Source organism: Antedon mediterranea, chromosome 3 (genome assembly GCF_964355755.1).
Source record: "Antedon mediterranea chromosome 3, ecAntMedi1.1, whole genome shotgun sequence".
Lineage (NCBI taxonomy): Eukaryota > Metazoa > Echinodermata > Crinoidea > Comatulida > Antedonidae > Antedon > Antedon mediterranea.
In genome coordinates, this window is record NC_092672.1 from 10260445 (window position 1) to 10282653 (window position 22209).

Consider the following 22209-nt stretch of genomic DNA (forward strand, 5'->3'; position numbering starts at 1 on the left):
GTCTATATTATTGTCTTTTTTTGTTATGTTAGTCCACCAGTCGGCGTTTCGATTTTTGTCTAAAATACTTTTTACTAACATTTAGTCAAAACTCCGTCTGGAACCCAGAACAACCAACCACTCTATAGCAACCATCGTTTTTAAAAGTTTTCTATTTTCCATGTTGATGTTCCACCAGCTAATTATGGTAAAATCAGGTTTTTCGTCATAGTGTCTGTCTTTACACTAGATAAAGAGATAACAAGGATTACTCCATTAGAAGAACACAAACAGAGATAGGCAAAACATAATAACTCTTGTAAAAGCAGAAATATACTGGTTCCAATTTCAACATTTTATTTTCTTACCAACAATACTCCAGTGTCATCTAATCTAATAGAATGACTCTTAAGGCCAATTTACATAGACGAACGGTGACGATAAGTGGTAATGGTAAGCGGAAAACAAACATATAGAATCTATGTTATTTCTATAACCATTCACATGGTTAACGAGGAGAACGAACGAAAAATCCGCTCATGGTAGAAATATTCTATTTTGTCAACATTTTCGATTCTGGCCAATCAACGACTGATGTGACGTCATATATATCAACAACTTTTTTTTGTGCGTTCGTCGAGTCCAAGAGGATAATAAATACAAGTTCCGTAATTAGCCTAGTTTCGGAATTTTTATTATCTAGAAAAAAAATACTATGACGTGACTGATTGTATTGAAGTAAGGATAATGTAAAGAAAAGAAACATTTGGGATTTTATTAGGCAACAAGTGTTGATGACTAGTATACTGACCCGCTAAAACCAGGTATATGCCTGGTGTAGACTTCTGTACTAGTCTGGAGACATTCAAATGAAACACCTAATTTCCGCGTGCTGTGTAAATTGGACAAGCCAGTCGGTTTCCGCTTATGATTACCGCATACCCACCACCGTTACTGCTCGTCTGTGTAAATTGGCCCTTTGCAACTCTCGTTGATGACATTAACTAATTATACACATTATAAAATGATATTTTTAAAACGTTTACTAGATTTCTATACCATTACTTTTTTTTTGTGAACAAGTGAATACACTTTGTATAATACTGAAAGATATAATTATAAATACAAAGGCAGGTTAAAAAGCCTACCTAATGACTACACTAGCTAGAAAGGTTATTACAATAAAATTCAACTGGAACACAATGCCTTTTTAATTTATAATTGGTGTTTTACATGACAAATATATTAAAACAATAGGCCTAATGCCCGTTTTTCTGAGCTCAATGCTACAGTATACAAGCCATAATAGGCCCACATAAATTATTAATATTTTGAAATACAAAACAAACAGTTTCGTGATTCAATTAAAATAATAAGTAACTGTGGAGTTCAAAACAGTGAAATCTTGCATATATCTACACAATTATAATTAGCCAGTTTTATTTTACGCTGACTCAAATCATATGGCAACAGTTTGAAAAGCGACACAGTTCAGGACGCTCGCTCTGCTTCAGAATAACCGATATCGCAACAAGTTCATGCTATTTTATAATAATAGAAGGTATTTTATAAACGGACCAGAGTATTTCTTACAATTCAGTGTCATCTATATATTATTATCAATATGTATTCAATGTTGTTCTTGGTGAGCGTTTTGGTTGTCATTCATCCATCAAATTCTTTTAGGATAACACCTTGGCCTAGTAAGTATTGTTTGTTACTATTTTACAAATAATATAAATATAGGTTTGTGTAAAATTACAAATTAAAATCTGGAATAAAATCATCTCAATGGGGGAAAAACTCGCACATTCAAACACACAACCAATCTGGCATACCGTATTTTATTAATAGTGTAAAAAATAATAAGGTTATTAATTGACTCATAACAGCAAATACTGAATTATTCCTACACAATCTAGAAGCTTTGACTTTTGTTTTTATAGAAGTTCCATGTAAATATCCTGATCATGTTTTCTGTGAAATGCTTTACTCATGCGTACCATCTTCAATACAGTGCTTTGTAGACATGGAGATTGTGCCTTTAACTTATGTTGACAACGACAGATCTCATAGTGATACCAATGTTGATCCTTAATTAACTGCATCATGTGTATTGAACAAATGTTTAACTTGTAAGTTACTATTGTGCTCTATGTATACTCTGATTATGTTGGGTCATGACATTAATCCCATATTTAAAATAAGGTTAGTTATAATATTTGCGCATGTGTATGCGGTAAATCGAATGGTGCACCAAGCGCTGTTCAATATGTTCGCAATTTATACAGAACTAGTCCTCCAATTTTAGGAAATATTTATTGTTACCTAAACATAACTAGCAAAAAAGAATCTTGAAACAGTGCCGATGTTATGGCTATTGGTTATTAATATAAGTGTTTAGGCCTACTAACTAGTTCATATTGTTTGAAAAGAATTGGATTATCATCTTAAAATTTCAAATAAACAACGGATTCTGTTTTCTTTTTTAGTCTAGGACCTGGGTCAGATTTGTATGCAATTAATTTAGGAGAGATTATCTCAACTGTTATAGGATAATTTGACCCCAAGGAACGACATGGGATATGTGCCAAATTTGCTATCCGAGGCGAACATGCCCAAAACCGGGGTCAAAGGTTAAAAATGTGTGGTTCTTATATCTCGACAACCACTTGTCGTACAGATTTGGTTTTGGTGTCAAATTGTTCAAAATATAAATATTTATATTCGGTCTAACACAGCTTTTAGCGAGAAAATGACCGGAAATGCTTTTACTGACCTTTGACCCAAAAATGACCAAAAAACACATTTTCAGGTTAAATTATTCTTTAAAATGCCAATGGACAAACTGTATGATATCAAATGAAAGCATACATAATGTATTACCCACTGCTACCCAACTTGTATTGAAAATATTTAATTATGAAGCTAATTGTATGGAAAATGTGCATATTTTGATTACTTTTATAGAACAAATAAAAAAAATAATATTAAAATGGATGTTATCTGATCAACGATATAATGTTATCAACAAGCATGATGTGGTGTAGTGTTTCTTAAATCAATGTATATAGGCCTATAATAATGTGATTGTATTTTGTATTATTATTATAGATGTTTACTAATTAGTTTATATTGAACAATGTCTATAAAAGTACTTTGACAAGAATTGCATTATCTTACATTCAATTCAATTCAAATAAACAACGGAGTTTTTGTTTTCTTTTTAGGAAACATTCTTTGGACAACTTTGGAATAAAGATTAAATTTGTTTGGATGTTATCTGATCAACAACACACATGTACGTTATCAAAAATCATGATGTGGTGTAGTCTTTCTTAAATGTATTTTTTGTTATCCTATCTTATTAAGTTTCTTATTTATGTAGGCCTATAATAATGTGTATTTTGCTTGTATTATTTAAAAACCTAATCTAAAATATTAATTTTCCAACGTCTTAATCGTGATTAAGAATTATTGATGTATTGATCTGTGGAAGATGAAATGAATACTTGGTGATTAACGCCATAAAAGAGAAAACAAAATAATTAGCTTATAATAAATTATTATTGTTTATTTTGTGTTTGAATGTTTATTATATTATTTATATAATATTTATTTGAGAAACTTAACAAGCCATATCGTGGTATGGTCAAAAACTATTAAGTTGATAAAATGTCATCATAAATATCGTTTAGCATAATACTAATTAATTATTGTACGGTGTATTTCCCCCTCAAAACATCAAAATTAATCAGAATTCGAATTGTTATTCCATAGAAAACCCGAATAAAACTAACTTTTTCGGGAATTTTTTTTTTCCATTACATTTTTGGTCAAAGATAATAAATATTTGGAAATCAGTGTCATTGTTTTCGACAGTATACACATTATTTATACATGTATTGTCTTTTATCCGATATGAACAAAATATATTAATTTCGCTTGCATTATGCACTAACTGCATACTTTTGAAATAATAATATTATTATTTTGGTCAAAAAACCCTTACCTGCGATTGCGTAGATGGGTATTGACCTTAGTGAAAAGAGTAGACAAAATCTACATTGTAAAATATTAGGCCTGAATACTTTTTAAAATACAATAAACAATTTAAATTTTAAAATTGTTGTTTTACATGACAGTTATTAAAATAATTTATTGCCTACTTGTTGTTGCTTTGAACTATAAATTGTAAATCTATATATAAATTATGGTTAATTCTGACATAGGCGAGCACAATGCAAAAACTTCGGTACAAATCTCCGCCTTGGATACCTACCTTATCTATCCGAGATGTACCGCGAAACGTAGATTTGATAACATTAGTGTGCACGCCGACGCTATTGTTCCATATTTATATCTTAGGAAGATATTATAAAGAGTTTTTTAACAACATTTATGATTTCAACATTAGATTTTCCTCTCAATTTCAATTCTTCCCGGTCAAAGTAATTTCCGGGTTTAAGATAAGTTCACCTTGAAACGACCTGGTTTCAAATATTTTCTCTCTTTTAAACAAAAGGGAGCAGTTAAAATAATAGATTTGACCCTAAAGGTGACTGGAAACAGGCACTTTCCATCAATCAATACAGTGTCCCTTTGGAAGACGAAAAAAAATCAGATAGTAGGAGTCATAGCCATTTCAGTTTTTTGTTTATTTTAAAACACCACGCGTGTGTGAAGGTACAGTAGTTAAATTATACTGCAAATTAATAAAGATCAAATTAAATATACGTCATAAAGAATCAGAATATATTGTGGGGAATAGTATTATAAAATTACATAGGGAGATTTGATGATAAGACATTTTTCGAGTGAAATCCCGATAGCTGAGTTTTATTGAGAAGCTTGCAGGAATAACTGTAGGCTATCTTCCTGTGTCCCGTTAGGACCGAGATGTCTGCCCATGTTGCAAGCTGTAATGTCTTCTTTCTTGGGCCCACTCTGTTACGGCAGTTTCAAAAGATGATTAAATTAAATAATGTATTAATAATTATTAGGATGGTATTCATTTGAATAAACGCCTCTCCAATAAAACATCACTTTGAATAATTACCCCCCCCCCCCAACCCAACTATCCAATAAACGTCCATCCACATATTTATAATAACACAATTATACTATTTGTAGTAGAATTCACCGCACTGTTATCTACAAAATTTACCAAGCATTTGTTATTCTTTTTTACCACTTTTCATATCTACTGTATTAGAGGATTTCATTTGATTATAAATGTTACCATATTATTAAAACTAAAAAATTTAACATATATCCCTCGAATAAGCACCTCCCTCAAATGACCTCCGCCTCTCCAAAGGGCCCTACCAAACAATAAAAACTATACTTTAAAATGTTATTAATCATCTAAAACACTGTGAAACAAAGTAGTTTAGTTTTACGAATGTCAAGCATTTTCAATAATGGTAACCGACAGAAAATGTATAAGGAGAACATTATCATTCCGAGAACCATCGTCTACACTTCCTAGAGGGGGAGCGAGCGAAGCGAGCTCACCCTCTAGTAATATAAATAATAGAAAACATGCATACTAATTTTGAATAGGCCTTTAATCGTATAATCGCAACGTAAAATACAATTTTACATATGCCGTTTTTCTCTTTTTCATTCGATTCTGCAGCTGTCACACACTAAATAGATTCTAACTGACTTCTAAAAATAATCTAGAAATGAGTCTAGCTGTATTAAATAATATCCGTTGCCGTTTTTTTTTAGTGTTGCATCAAATATATTTAATCATACTCCCATAATCGGTATATAGTTTCCCCTTTTTCATATTTTTTTTATCATCTTTATATTTATTTATTATTTCATTTTTCACTTTCTTATCAGTGGGAGATTCTTTCCATTTTTTCCAAACCCTATGTCAATTAAAATGTTTTTAACACAAATATTAATGTTTTACGCAAAAAAAATACCTTGTTTAAACGTTGAGTTGTTACACTACATGATTCCATCGCTTTTAAGCGTGGTTCCCACTAGCGACGCAACACAAGGACGTAACGCAACGAAAGTGAATTGACCAATCACAAGCGATGGCTTATTCGCTTGTGATTGCTAACTGTCTATAACTTCGCTTGTCATTGGTTAAAATGCTTGCGTTGCGTTTACGTCCTTGCGTTACGTTCTAGTGGGAACCAAGCTTTACGGTGATTCAAGTTGTTATTATGGCGTTGTTATTGCGTTTTATTTATAATTGACGGAATTAACAAGACTTTTAACTCGTCCTGACGTGATGACATGACATCTCTTACCACTAGGACGTTGCGCAACCCAAGCGAGTTGACCAATGACAAGCGACAGATTATCCATTGATGGAAAGTGCATTGATCAAATCACTTGAATTCTGTTCCTAGGAATCTAGCAAATCCCTTAATTATTTATGTAAATATTATGCATTAAACAAAACAACATAAACAGCTGGAAAGAACGATAAAATTCGCAGTGTTAGCGTTTGTATTGCATATTTCTACGAAATAAACTATTGCAGTGCCTCTTAAACATGTAGCAGCAGTTTGAATAAGACATAGTTCACACTACGATCGTTGTTCTGCTTCACTGTTTTTAAAAATAACCGATATCGCAACAGGGTATGTTCTATTTTTATATTGAAAATCCAACAGCTTGTCTTCTCACCAACACTTCAGTGGCATCCACTAAATACCAATATGTATTCAATTTTGTTCCTGACGAGAATTGTAGTTCTCGTTCATCATTTAAGCTCTAGTGTAACTGGTAAGTTTTTTTGTGTGTTTTGTTTACAAATAATATGAAAATGTTATGGCAGCCCCTGCATCTGTACGTATTGGCCAAAGTGTGCACTGGACGAGACAATGTAATATAGGACCAATTGACATTTTCGTTCGCGACAATCGTCGGCCAGAAATAGCCATTACTCAAATTTTTTTTTTATTTATTTTTTTTTAAATTGATATCTGTATACTCTGATGCCATACAGAAGCTATTACATTTTCCTACAGACTCTAGAAGCTTACTTTGACGTTTCTATTTTAGCACTTCCATGTGAAGCTGACCAATTTAGCTGTAAAACAAGTGGTGAATGTATACCGTCTACGCGTGTTTGTGATTGGATCCAAGACTGCCGCGATAATTCAGATGAGATCAAGTGTTCCCCCGGTAGTGCAAATTTCCTTGGGTAATACTTTGAATCACCAGTAATATAACATTGTAAGTTCTGTAGTGCGGCTCTATTTTTGCTATTCTAAATGGAGATGAATAATTTGGTCTAACAGTCCGCTGGACTGAATTGCGCACGAATGTAGACGCATAATTATATCAATCTGCTCGTGTACAATAGCTACCAAGCGGCAATTAATGAACGGCAGGGCTGGACAATTATTGTCCTACTAGGTCTATTCTTTATATTTTTTTGTTGCTAAAGATAGTTACTGTAGCGTACTGTATGTATATAATCTTATTATGTACAAATAATGGATATTTATGAGCGTGATGGTACAAATATTGCAAGAGGTGAAAGATGAAAGATTATATGACCTTTCATCTTTCATCTGTTTTACCGACAACTGATGGTATTTCACGGAGCATGCGCAAGATTGATAAGGCATTTGTGTTTTATAGTGGGACACACAATGGTCCAACCAAATGACATGAATGTTTTTACTGTAGGCATAGGCCTATACTTTATTGTATCAACAAAATTGATTAATTATCTTAAGAATCCAAATAAATAATTCTTTTCTTCCATATTAGAAAATATTCGCCAAGTCATCAAGTCAAGTTTGGCGCCATCGATAAGCTTCATTTTGTGCATTGTTTCTTAATTCTATATGTAGGCAAATAATGTGTTTGTATATGCTTGTGTTAATCTTTTAACATATTTTAAAGTAATAATTTTCCAAAATCAATGTCTCAATATTTATTTAAAATCATTTAATAACTTAAAGTCAGTAACATACCGTGTTTTGGTCATTATAGCATCTAAATAAATAAACAAAAACACTCTTAAATGAATAAAATGCAATCATAAGTAAAAGACTGTGATCTATTGTTTAACATAATTTAATTATTTAAAATATCAAGAAAAAACTCAACTTTGGAATGTGTATTATTTGCATAAGCCACTGTCACCAGTATTTTTATTCACGAAGCGGGATCTTCGGATAGATACTTTTATATATATAAACAAAACAGGCATGAAAATTATTTCTAAACCGCCCGGTGATATACTGAAATGTAATTAATTGATTTGAAACGATAAGATGAGGAAATCTGTGAGAATGAGAAAAAGTTTCTCCAACCGAGATTCAAACCCGGACCTTCTGCTTAATATGCAGATGTCCTAACTATTCGACCACTGGAATAAGCGCGCATTCATGAATAGTTTTCATCAATGGATTGCCTGCGAATCTTTCATCATGTTTAAGTCACGGTTGCCTACGGCTACTACTAATATAACTTGAATTATACTAAAGAATATTCGATTTCACTTGCTGAAAACAAAAAGAATGTAATGAAAATGTATTACCTTGAGCGTTGCTTAGATTAAAAGATAATATATAATATACTATAATAATATAATATTATTAGAACGATTAAAGACGGGAAGGACACACAAAGGGATAGGCAAATAAATAATCTCGAAGTTACCGGTATTACTATGACCGGTTCGTAATATACAGGCGTGTATATAGATGACAGAATTTTAACACTTGCGGTATTGAATTCTTATTTGTACACAATTCAGTTCTTCCATAATAGCGTATTCATCAATATGTATACATTGTTATTTTTGAGTGTGTTTGTTCTCCTTCCTTCAAGTTCAAGCTCTGCATCTGGTGGTAAGTTTTTAACAAACATTAGGAATTTGATTTTGCACATTCCTAATGTATAAATACCCGTATATAATAATAATAGTAATAACACCACCACTAATAATAACAATAATAATCAGTAGGGCAATCATAACCTAGGTGAACAGAATAGGGTGGGTTCTTGAATTTAATTTTCTTTTTTTACAAACGTTTTATAACTCAAACTTCTTGGTGTACATTGTATATAACATTCATAAAATATATTATATAACACCTATATAAATTCCTGTCATTTGATTGGACGAATGTGGGTCACATGGCGTGCAATAGTACGCACTATTCAACGATCGTTAAATAGTACTTTTTGAAACATTTTTGTTTGTTATTTAGATGTTATATAAAACAAATAATGAATGTTTTGTATTCGTGTAATGGTACAAATAATGGCACTTGGTGAATGATGAAAGGTTATATCAACTCGGCTTTGCCTCGTTGATATAACCGTTCATCATTCACCTCGTGCCATTATTTGTACCATTGCACTCATAAACATTCATTATTTGTATACTATTATATTAGAAATTTGATTTCTGTTGATATTTAAAAGGTGAATTCAAATAAACGTGATGCTAAATTGATTACATCTATAGTAATGTATGGAATAACAATCTGTGATCTGATATATTTAATTTCAATGTGGCTAGATTTATTTAATTTAATGTAATAAATTGTTCATAACCATTCTTTATTTTGAACTTGACAAAAGAAATGTTTGGCATTTTATAAGTGGATGTTATCTATTTTTGTTTTTTTTGTTTTGCCAATAAGTGATGCATACGATATTACTCACAAGTCTGGGTAAAACACAATCTTTTTTTAAATAAAAAATCATATTTATTAATTTTTATTTCAAATAATACTGGCTTTTCTATTTTAGATGGTCTATGTGGGGAAAATGAGTTTACGTGTTTAACTAGTCGTGACTGTATAGACTCGTTATTCGTGTGTGATAAGGACGAAGATTGCGCTGATGGGTCAGATGAATACAACTGCATGACTACTGCACGTACGTGTAAATGTGTGTGATGTGCCCAAATATGGTATTGATATGCCCAAGTATGGTCCATATATGGACACATCGCAATTTTTTTGGTCACATAATGTTTGATAGCGTAGACCACCACGTAAGGCCACAACCGCTTTTCCACTCCACTTCCCTCATTCACTCTCTCTCGCCTATAAGTTCAATAGTAGCCCCTTTCTGCCTTCCCGAATGATATTAAAGCTCAGATACAGGCATGAATTTTAAATATAAACTCTGGTTAATTGTACATAATCAAATATTTGTAACAGAAATCTAGACGAAAAAACATGAATTTCCCTTAATATGGTCAAATATAAAATTTGGCAAAATTCTGCCATAAAAACCAGGAAGACTTTTTTCAATATTTGGTTAAACCTAATGTAATAACATGTCTGGTGACTCCCTAAAAGGTGAAAAAAGATGGTGGATATACAGTGGATAATTTTTGCTATAGCATGAAAATAAAAATCTGAAATTGAATAAAATTACCAGAAATGTAAAATTCAAGTTTTATTACTTATATTTAGTCATCTAATAACATTTTTTACTACACCGTTTATTTTTCATAGCTTTTTAAAATGCCTCTCTATTTACAAAATATGTGTACAAAAGAATAGAGATTTTATTGTGTAATTTGAACTATCCCCCCACTGATAAGAAAGTGCTTATTTTTAACAAGCTCGTGTAACACAAATAAAATTCCTAAAATTATGAAACATAGGGGAAACTATAGATCGATAATTATTGGAATGTATGATCAATAGAAATGTTTTGCCTGTACCTGGCCTTTAAAACTACACTCAATTGTAAATGATTGTATTTCTTCTTCATATTATAGTCATATTGTATTTTCTGTTTATGTGGATATTTGCATTTGAATTTAATTTAATTAAAAACAGTTATATCACAATAGATTTCGGTCAGCAGGTTGGAGACTTTTTCTTTACGACACCGCCCGCCGGAGGAGATTACTCTACAACTGGTTAGTACACGATCTTATTGTTTAAATGTAACACTCGTTTTAAAAAGGTAGGCCTACTATTTAGCTAGAGTATTTATGTAGGCCTATGATTAACCGCTAGAAAATATAACGTTTTTAACTTCACAAACGTTGTTGATAGCCATATCATTCATTGGCGCTATTAAGACTTACAATATTAACATTATGTTCATTTATTAATTGAACCAGATCCGTGCAACCCAAACCCTTGTGGACCGTTTGGAGAATGTAACACTAACTTTCTTATTCGTCTGTTACACGGGGAGTTCAAATGCGACTGTTTTAAAGGACATAAAGGACAGTTTTGTGATATCGGTATGTCACTTTTTTTCTAATTCATTATTATATTAATGAAAGTATACACATTTGCGACAATATAACCGTTCATTCCATATACGTAACAAAATACAAATATGCAGAAAAATTATGTAAATTAAAACTATAAATTTTCTATCTATTATTTTAATATACAAACGTGCAATATTGAACGATAATAATTTATCTACAATATAGATCTTTGTGACTGTGGTAAAAATGGAGAATGTAAATTTGGATTCTTTAGAACTTATTGCGAATGTGAAGATGGTTATAGTGGTAAAAACTGTGAAAACGGTAGGTAAAAGTTTTTTAATGTAATTTTGCTACCATACACTCAACAAACCTAACAAATTCGCCTGAAAATACTACTGTGATTACATGATATGGTAAACGTTGTGAAAATTAGGGAAAGGTTGAAATATGAAAAATCACAAAAATAGTGTACTTGTAGGCCTACTTCTGCTACTAATTTGAACTGACAGTGTTGAAAATTAATTATTAACTGCGCATGATCCGGAATTATTTAACCGAGCATCAGATCAGACACACCTCGTCATTACTCGTCTTCAATCACTCACATGTACAATCTTATTTATCCAGAGTAGAAGGGCATCATGGATAATACAGGCTACTGTAGAAATGGTACCACATGTTTGAGAAATTGCGTCGATGATAACTAGATAAATGTGTATTTGTTTACATTATATGCCTTTGATGGAAATAATGTTTCCACACGTCTCATGCTTAGTAAGCGCAATAATAGATACAAACGATTTTATTGTCCTTATTGATCATGACGCCATTTAACTAAATTTAATTGCAACGATTGCTGGAAAGTTTTAATTTTGTGAAAATATGTCCAAATAATTTCCACCTCTCATCCATAATTCCGGTATAAAGTGGTCGATCAAAATTATTTATTTTGAATATTGAAACATTTATTTTTATTTACTGTAGCATACTGTTTTAACGGGATTTAATCACTATCTCATTTGTTGTTTTTTTTAGGAAACGACCATCCAGACACACGATAGAATCAAAGTTGAAAATGAAAGTTAGTTGGTTGGGAAAACGGCCGATGAAAAATGACTTTTTCGTGCTGAAATACTTTTTCAATATAGTTATCATCAGCTTTATTTTGTTGTTTAAAGATGTATTGAAACATTAGTAAATCATACTGCGAATATGCAACTTTGTAATTTTAATAAAGTCATTAATTTCCAAAGAAAACACAGACAGTTATTTTCACTTAAAAAAGGAAAAAAAAACCTATTTGAAAAAAAACAAACTATATGTTTTGCTTGCAGTTAAGGTTTTACAGGGAAATAATTGTACGTTTACCTGTAATATGTTCCAATAAAGCAATAGTTATCTCTGCATTATTTGTGTTTTGTATATTTTATTTGAAATCTAATCAAATTACATTGCATGCGGTCGTAAAGATTTAACAATAATGTTACATCAGCAGCAAGTAAAAAGAGGTTTGTCAGCTGGTTTACTTGGCAAGCTAACATAATGTTTAAGTTTGAGCCAGTCTGCAAACTAAAGTTTGCTAGTGAAAATTAAGTAGCAAAATAGCATTAATGAATAGTTTCATCAATGAAAGCTCATATCAGTACGATTATTCAATTTTATTTTTAGATCATTATGTAATAACAATACATTAGAGTTTTAAAGTAGAATACATTTAAATAAGCCCAGAGAAATTTAAGGCTAGTTTCACCAGTAAATGAAATGACTATACATTTTGAAGTAGTGTATCACTGCCGCCAGTACTACTTCGAATATCACTCTTCAATTATAAACATTCTATTTGCTCAAACTAAAAGAAAGTGCATTACCTTGAACCTTCCCTGGATTAAGAGATTACAATTATGCTGTTTTTAATTTCATCAAAACGATTTAAGAAGGGAAGGATACAAAAAGGGATAGGCCAAGTAATGATAAAAAGGTATCAATGATACCGTTTCATTTATTTAAACATTTTCGGTCAACTAATTCAGTTCTGTAGGCCACAAATACATTCATCAATATGTATTCATTGATGTTCTTGACCAGTGTTTTTGTTCTCATTTCTCCTGTGAGAACGTCGACAAGTTCAAGCTCTTGGTATTCAGGTGGTAAGTTTGTTTAACAATGAGGAATGTAATTTTGGTACAAACTAAGGTATAAATACACTGTATATAATCACATTTACGCTTCAATCGACAGAGAATCATCTCTCGACCACGCGGGTACTCACAGACCCGATCTATAGGTAAAACGATGTTTCAAAAATGTTATATTATATTATTTATTGCTATTCTGGCTTTTCTATTTGAGATGGTCCTTGTGGAGAAAATGAGTTTACGTGTTTAACTAGTCGTGACTGTATAGACTCGTTATTCGTGTGTGATAAGGACGAAGATTGCGCTGATGGGTCAGATGAACGCAACTGTACAGAACGTACGTATGACTTTGTTTATAATATATTATTGTGATGTTCTATTGATTATAAGCTGTCAATATCTCGATTATACTGTAGGAAAACATATCTGAGTTGTGGTATTCTCTTTTACGTCACTGATGATTGATATAAATTGAAATGTATGTAGGCCTACCTATGATGAAGAAAGAAAATTATTCTGATATTACTGCTAATGTTATGATTCCCATTTGCTATGTCACTCATTGCTAACAGGTACAAACAATACCAATTATATTATGATAGATTATGGCACGCAGGTTGGAGAATTTTACTCTACGACACCTGAAGTGACAGTAGATGATGCGCCGGTCAGAATAATTTACTCTACGACTAGTAAGTACTATAGTTAGTGGGCCTACATGTGTCATAAATGTGACAAAATGTGTTTGTATACTAAAGTATACTCATACTATATTTCCACATTTTATTTTGTTGCTTAACACATTAATGAATCATATTTATGTATTAGTTGCACCAGGTCCGTGCCACCCAGATCCTTGTGGAAGGTTTGGAGTCTGCAACACTAACTTTTTTATCCAATTGGTGTACGAGGAGCAGTTTAAATGCGATTGTTACAACGGACACAAAGGAAAATTGTGTGACATCGGTATGTCATCAATTTATAATTAAGCAATTATTATTATTATTTATTTGTATTGCATGTCTTTAGGCACATGTGGCCAATGATTACCAATAGTAAATTAATCACTATCCCCTCAGTATTTATTGAACAAGTTCACCGGGTAATTCCCAGCTACTCGTATTGAATGATAAATTACAAGATTCTTCAAAGTGCACACCGATTGTAACTGTGCTTATTTATTATCAATAATACCGTATCATACAATTTATGAAGTATGAAATTATTTTTTTTTTGTATACTGCCTTATTTATTTACTTATTTGTGTATTTACTGCTTTTATGTTTATTGTAATTATTATTATTGTCTAAGGTTGCTTATTAGCTTAAAGATCATGCTCTGCACAGATCTTAAAATATGCATCCTCCATGTACTGGGTTGTAGTAGTTGTAATAATTGAATTGAAATTATAATTGAAAATTACACTGGAACAAGGCCATATACATATACAGTCGCATGCGCACATTTGAGTTAGTCTATATACTGACCGACCGACTAAAACGTAAAGTTAAAAAAAAAAGCATGTATGCTATAATAAGTGTTCATTAATTTCAGAATTTTGTAAGCTTAAATGTCAAAATTATGGAGATTGTAGACTTTCGTTATGGTCAAATGAGCAATATTGCGACTGCGAAGATGGGTATGACGGTGACCTTTGTGAAAATGGTAAGATAAATTATTAATTAAATATCAATTTAGCATGTTACTGAACATTACATTCGTTTTAAAGGCAGCTTTGGTGTAAATAAAACACTTTCTTTCTATTTTTTACATTCGGAAAAATCCATTACGCCATGTAACATTGTAACAAAGCAGTCATGTCGATTAATACGATATTGTGTTTTATTTTGAGTGACAAAGCTACAATCTATATTCATTAGGACTTCAAGAAATAGTTGGTTACTTCTTTTGTGTGACAGAAAGTCGTGATTTTTAAAACATTTTTTTATTTTTAACCAACACTTTATAACGTCTATAAAACAATTCATTTCAATTTAGACCTGTGCTATCGGTTCTGTAACAATAGTGGAGAATGTCTAATCAACTCTTGGACAAAAAAGCCTTACTGCCGATGCGCACCTGGGTATGCCGGGCCCCGCTGTGATGATGGTAAGATCAAGTCAATCTAACAAAAGGATATTGAGCTCGCCTTGCCCAGATTGGAACTCGTAGCAGTCCTTTGATTGTATGTCTGGCTTGGACAAATACCTGCTGTAACAGTACAGTGCTATATACAACTCCGCGACGCGTGGTGTCTGTTAAGCGCAATGGAATGACGTAAGCGCAACGTAAGTAACTTGATAAGCGATGACTTATCCGAACTATCGCTTGTCATTGGTCAACTCGTTTGCGATTACGTTGCGCTGCGCTTACGTCCCATGAGTTGCGTCCTAGTGGGAACCAAGCTTTAAGGACCGTGTCGCAGCCACATAATAATTATTTTGATCTCCGGAGCTCAGCATCCTGTTATTAGATTGCCTTGGTAAGATCCATGAATGGATATTACTGTAACTGTATTTGTACATTTCATAGATTGCATGAATTATTGTAACATAAATTTGGTAATTAAAAACCTTCACCAGAATAGGCCAGGATTTAACATACTCAACCTGTTTCTGTAATTTTACAATCTATATATTCATTTTAAATCTTCAAACTTGACTTTCATTGTATTAGAAGTAATTATTGTTATTATGGACTTAATTAAATTAACAATCAAAGCGAACTCACTACTCTTTAGTTATATAAACTTTATCAATTTCAACGAATGTTCAACATTTTTGCTCGATGGTTTATTTAATTATATCAACTTATCATTTATCTACTGTACGACGGATAGATCTGTGCGACTGTGGTAACAATGGACGCTGTGAATATGGAGTATTTATAGGATTTCATTGTGAATGCGAAACGGGTTATGGTGGCAAAAACTGTGAAAAGGGTAGGATTACATTGAAGTTACTTTTTTTTCTTTCTTTTTTATATACTGTAATTAAACGAACCTATAACTAGGTCACCTGAAAATGGTTTTATTAATTTTAAAACGGCTGTAAAATGTCCACATGGTTATATTAATTATAAAATAGCTGTAAACATTTCAACAGATTTCTTTTTCAGTCAAAATTTCTTTATATTTTAAGAAAAGAAAGAAATATAATTTCTAGCCAATCAGAAGATATGTGTTGTTGGTTACAATTTTAGAACTGTGTCTATCCTTCTTTCAGTTATACATACCAGATATAGTTATCGATGATTTCCAGATTATTTTTTTCTTCAATCCATCGTTTATCCAATCATTTCCAACTAATCTTACAATTTGTGTTTCCATGTTTTATTTAATCTCAACACGTTTTATGATATTTAGTCATAAGGGAATCATACCTTTGGTGGGTGTAAATTACAGTATAGATATGAATATACGTTTGATACTAGATCTTTGTGATGATCTCGACTGCCAGAACAATGGAGAATGTAAATTGCGATACGGAAACAAATACTACTGTGATTGCCCGGATGGTTACTATGGTAAACGTTGTGAAAAGGGTAAGGTTAAACATGTGTAAAACAATAACAAATATTGTACAATAACGTACTGTATGTACTATACAGTTTTAACAGGCTAATTTATAATCCCAATTTTTTTTTCATTTTTTTAGGAAACGGTCATCCAAACACAAAATAGTAGCATGAGAAGAACAATTTGTTAGGTAGCACAACTACTAATGTCACTGTATGCCGAAACATTACAAAGTTTCTTCAATTTATACAAATTTAGTAATAGGCATAATAATTGAATTTGCAATCATTAAACGATAGTTTTTAATACATTTATGAACAATTTAACTTTTCAAGTCATAATTCTTTCAAGTGCTAATAAAGTGAACGTAATCTGCATAATTTTGTGTTCTGTATTTTGTATTCGAATTTCTATATTCATATTTGTGGAGAGATCGGACATTCACTAATGCTTAAAGAGGTTCTAAAACAATCCAAGTCTTTACACATTAGAATGCTGGCATCATTGGACAGTTTGAAGTCGCTTCTAAAAACTCCATTTTTGGCATTTGAAACGATTGATTGATTAATTGATTTATTTAGCTACATGTTAGTGCGGTCATAAACCAATACGAAAAGAAAAGAAGTAAATTAATGTAGTTTTTCTTTGCATTGTTAATTGTTTGGATATGGAATGCTGTACTATTTATTTTATAGGGGCCTAAATGTAGAGTGACTGCTGATAGTTTCTCCCTTGTAAATATAATGACCAATTTTTTTTTTTGTGATAGAATAGGCCTATCTGCCTAAGAATTAAATTGAATTATTGTGAAAACAAATACGACGAAAAGTACAAAATAGTAGCAAAGAATAATGGTAACATACAAAATCATTATTTTGTTATATAAAGATGAAGATAAAATACTGAAAGGTCACTGAAACTATTAAAAAAACTCAACAGACTACCCTTCATACTTTCGTTCAGTTACTTTCACTATTTTATTAGTAATAACAGGCAGTACAGTACCACAAATTATTTGAATGGAGTTGAATGAATATATCAATTAATTAATTACAACAAAAGTTATAATTTTGTTTGGCGGGTATCCAACCGCATGCCAGGGGAATACGAACCACGAGCCACAGTACTACGCATTATGAACTATGTTCATTGTTTTCGATAATGTTGTCATAGTTTTGCAAACAGTAATTCACAGATATAACTGTAGGTGTGTTGTATGCTTTGATACCGTTATATAGTTCACTCATTATTTTATTTCAGATAAAATATTCATTATAATTATAAAGAAAGAACTGTTGCAAATACCTATCCATCTGAACGATATCAGAAAAAAGGGTTTATCCCAATGAATTCCTACTTTACTATATTAAAAAAAACATCAGGCTAATACAGCATAAATTCGTTTCATAAAGTTATGCATCGTATCGTATCGACTAATAAACACTCATAAAAGTTACAAAGCGTATATTATTGAAAATACCTTAATTGAAGTTACTCCAGACTTACTACATAGAACACAGCAAGACCTAATAAAAGAACTTTATACATTATTAACTTTTCTTTTTTTCACAGATGTTCTACTCTTAAATCATATTGAAGAAGAAGAATATTTAATACAAATATTACCTTGAACCTAAAAGATGGATCAAGTGGTTGTTTAATTATTAGAACGATTACAGATAGGAAGGACACAACGAGGGATTGGCAAAAAATAATAAATCCAGTTAATCCATTATTTTAGAGGATACCAGTTTTTATTTCAACATTTACAGTATCATTTAGTAGTCAGTGGCATCCACCAAATACTATTATCAGAATGTATTCAATTTTGTTCTTGGTGGGTGTTTTTGGTCACATTAATTATGTTACCTGTGTAGGTTCGTCTTCAAGTTCTAGTGTGTATTTTTCTGGTAAGTTGTATTATTATTTTTCACATTTAAAGTAAGTTTGATGATTCTTACGGTATTCAAATACACTACGCAGAGTAACAGTGTATTATGAGAATACATTAATAGCAAAGTTAATTTCATGTGGTGGTTTTTGAAATCTTAAACTTTAGATCACTAGCCTATATCATAACAATCTCTCGTTTGAGTTTTAGAAAAAACTTTAGTGGCATAGTCTACTGTATGAGAAATGCTACAAAAAAAATTAGTCTCGCCCTTAAACTTCAAATCACGAACCTATAAACCACTTCTCATTGTGAGTGTTAGAATTTGCATAGTGTATGAGAGTATTTATAACAGAAAATGTTAATCTCACAAGATGATTTTGGAACCCTTTAACTTGAGATCACTAGCGTAGCCATCTCTCCTTTTGAGTTTTAGAAAAACATCATTGTCATAGTGTATACTAGAATAAAACATATAACTGAAAAATTAATTTCACAAGGTGATTTTGGAAACCTTTAACTTCAGATCACGAGCGTGTAATTTCCAAATTTATGGATGAATAAAGCGATGTCTATATCTATACTAATCTCTCCTTTTAGGTTTTTGGATCGAAACATTAAACTTACGTTTACTGCCTATAACCATCTCATTGAGTTTAAAACAAATTTGTATACCTGATCCGGAAAACACAACTATACAAAATATTACCATATTAATTTTATATAAGCCTAGTTATAAAACAATATTTAAGCATATGCTATAACATAAAACCTTTCTTTTGGCTTAAGTACAACCCTGTATAGACCTAAACTGTTGAAACTTGGTTATATTTTCTAGAACTTTCATGTGATGCAGATGAATATACATGTAGGTACAGTGGAGAATGCATACCGTCTTTATGGGTTTGCGATAGAGATGCTGATTGCTACGATAGTTCAGATGAGACCGAATGTCCTTTAGATACGAGTGAAACGACCACTGAATTACCTATGTATTACTTCACGGAAGAAATATGTAAGTATATACACTATACTATTATATACTAACAGTTTTATAAAGCAAATAATGACTACGGTATTCTTAAAACATTACAAGTGCAGACAACTCTCTTCACATTAATTACCAAATCAGAATCTAGATAAAATTCCTTTTAATGGTGGTAAATAATAGAAAGGAACAATTAACCAAAGTACTGGAATGCATTATAGAATTGAGGAAGACCAGGAAACATCCATGCAAAACTAATTAATAACACTACTTTAATTCTATCTATCGAGGGGTGATACAGATTTTCATATGTGCATAGATATAGCCTATTAAATAGAAAAGAAAATAATTTTGTTTAAACAGAACATTATAAAAAATAATGTATGGACGGTTATTGTTTTTAATGTAAAGAAAAACAACATAGTACAGTATGAATGGTTTAAAAATGATTTGTTTGTGTTTGTAACAAATTTCTTTCTAATTTCTTTTGTTTTCTCTAATACTAACAATTTTTAAACTTTCTGTGTTATTTTTTTATACACCTCATTTTTTTTTAAATATTATGTGAATTTTGAAAATAGGTAAACGATATTTCACATACTTTATGTAAAATATAATTGTAGACAAAAATTGAACCTATAAGATAAGACCTATATTTCCGGATGAGATTACGTTTTTCGAAATATGAAGAAACACTCCCTAACCTTGGTGATTAAGTCTTTCAATCAAATTATTAGGCCCTAAGTAAAAGTTCATTGGGTGTGTAAAATAAAATTGTTATTTATCACTAATGCAAATTTCCATTTTTTTCACTAAATTGCCTTGAATCATCATTTTTTTTCATGTCATTAACGTTTTAAAGTTGTTATTTCATTTTTTTTAAATCTTTATATTAATCTATTGTTTGTTTTGTCAATGTGTATAGGGCGTTCTTGTGAACCTGGGGAATTTACGTGTGATAGTGGACAGTGCATACTCTCTGGGCAGGCTTGTAACTATTGGGAAGACTGCGATGACGGGTCAGATGAACGTAACTGCTATAGAGGAGACATCACACCTAACCCAACAGGTCAGTATATAAGAAGTTGAAGCAAAATAAAATCGTGTAGGCCTAAATGAATGAATTACATGCTACCTGTTTGTTAAAATGTTTACCTCTTCGATTGACAATTAATAATAGTTCTAGAGCACAGAACAATTCTTAATAACTATTTTGTTTGAAGGTTTGCACGATGAAAATAAATAAGTTGATATAAAGTTTATTTTCTTTTCAATACTGAGGGACCTTTTCAGTAAAAGACTGTTCTCCAAGAGGGCACAGTATACAGAACAAGGCCATATACATGGCTGCAGTCGCGTGCTCAAATTTGAGTTAGTGTTTACCAACCGACCAACCAACCGACAAACCGACTGACATTATAGTTAGCTGTAGATTCGCGACTAAAAACAAACAGTTACAAAGTTTGGGGTACATGATGATGATCTAAGCAAATTGATTGAAACGTCGAGAAACTCAACAGTGCTTTCAGAACTGGGTATCTTTATATCAATTCTAAATAACAAGACCTAGATTTTTAAAAAATACCTTGTTGCTGAGTTCTTGAACTATACGATAAGAAACTGGCTGCTTGTAGTATTTTCCACATTGGCATGTCCGGCGTTTCTGGCATTTTAGTGGCTCTTTTGTCCAGGCTTCGAGTATCATCTTGTATTCCAAATAAAAACGTATATTCCTGGACGGTGGAGTTCTTGTGGTATCTCGGAAGGTCCTTCGATTGTAAAAATAACAACGTCAATGTATAGACATGTTTTAAATAAAACATAACCTCATGGAAAATAGGTGTCAAAGGTTATTGCCCAACATTACTAATATTTCCAACATCAAAGCAAAGACAAAAATTAAATGAAATTATTTAAAATATACAAATTAAATGAAAAGGCCGTTTCGTAACAATTGCCAAGGTATTATTTTTAGACAATCCTTGCTTCTGTTTTTTTTTATAACAAACATTATGAATGTAAAGAATGCGGTACTGCACAAACTTTAAAGATGAATTGTTCCTTAAAACACAAAAAAATTGTGAAAATATTCTAAATTTAAATTGGCCATATCAAAGAAATATTACAGTTATTCACTTTAAGTCGAAAATTTGAACCAAAAACAACAAGTTTACGTAATTTACAGGTAAATTAATTTGATTACATTTTATCTGGAAAATCGTGAGCGAAAGTAAACAAAGATTTCAAACCACAAGTATGCATTATGCATGATGCTAATTAGGATTGTTTACAACTCGTCACGGTTGAGAAGGTGTTTCACACAGATCGCGAGGAAGTTTTATGATTATTCATACAGGAGTCTTCCCAATAAAAAATATATTAAAAAAAGAAACATCATTGATAAAATAATTAATGTTTACGCCTCTGTTATTTGCCTCAATTATTCATGATTCAAGAGATCGCGTATGTCATGAATAAGGTACTATCTCGCTATCAGTTGTATCTTATCAT

The 22209-nt window shown here is 31.5% G+C and overlaps 3 protein-coding genes and 2 long non-coding RNA genes across 5 annotated transcripts in view; 4 read left to right on the forward strand and 1 right to left on the reverse strand.

The window, feature by feature from the left end:
• The window catches only part of LOC140044837 (uncharacterized), a 24698-nt gene continuing 2489 nt past the window's right edge, over positions 1-22209 (reverse strand). The window contains exons 2-3 of the long non-coding RNA XR_011844496.1: positions 21284-21467; positions 1-225 (exon numbers count right to left, since the gene is read on the reverse strand). This is a non-coding gene — a long non-coding RNA (uncharacterized lncRNA). The remainder of the gene's footprint in view (positions 226-21283; positions 21468-22209) is intronic.
• Positions 6348-7815, forward strand: LOC140043543 (uncharacterized). The gene is made up of 3 exons (XR_011844311.1): positions 6348-6735; positions 7015-7188; positions 7732-7815. It is a non-coding gene; the product is annotated as an uncharacterized lncRNA (long non-coding RNA).
• LOC140043544 (uncharacterized) lies at positions 8631-12566 on the forward strand. Its single transcript, XM_072088069.1, has 6 exons — positions 8631-8819; positions 9730-9858; positions 10790-10858; positions 11066-11191; positions 11390-11488; positions 12203-12566. Exons 1-6 carry the CDS (start codon positions 8753-8755, stop codon positions 12226-12228), a joined length of 516 nt encoding a protein of 171 aa, XP_071944170.1. The 5' UTR covers positions 8631-8752; the 3' UTR covers positions 12229-12566.
• LOC140043545 (uncharacterized) lies at positions 13086-17199 on the forward strand. The gene is made up of 9 exons (XM_072088070.1): positions 13086-13314; positions 13517-13639; positions 13905-13994; positions 14131-14268; positions 14857-14967; positions 15301-15411; positions 16142-16243; positions 16735-16845; positions 16959-17199. Exons 1-9 carry the CDS (start codon positions 13227-13229, stop codon positions 16982-16984), a joined length of 900 nt encoding a protein of 299 aa, XP_071944171.1. The 5' UTR covers positions 13086-13226; the 3' UTR covers positions 16985-17199.
• The window catches only part of LOC140044836 (uncharacterized), a 12030-nt gene continuing 8353 nt past the window's right edge, over positions 18533-22209 (forward strand). Inside the window, exons 1-3 of the mRNA XM_072089517.1 lie at positions 18533-18729; positions 19549-19725; positions 20624-20767. Coding sequence (XP_071945618.1) covers positions 18636-18729; positions 19549-19725; positions 20624-20767 — 415 coding nt within the window. The 5' untranslated portion in view covers positions 18533-18635. The remainder of the gene's footprint in view (positions 18730-19548; positions 19726-20623; positions 20768-22209) is intronic.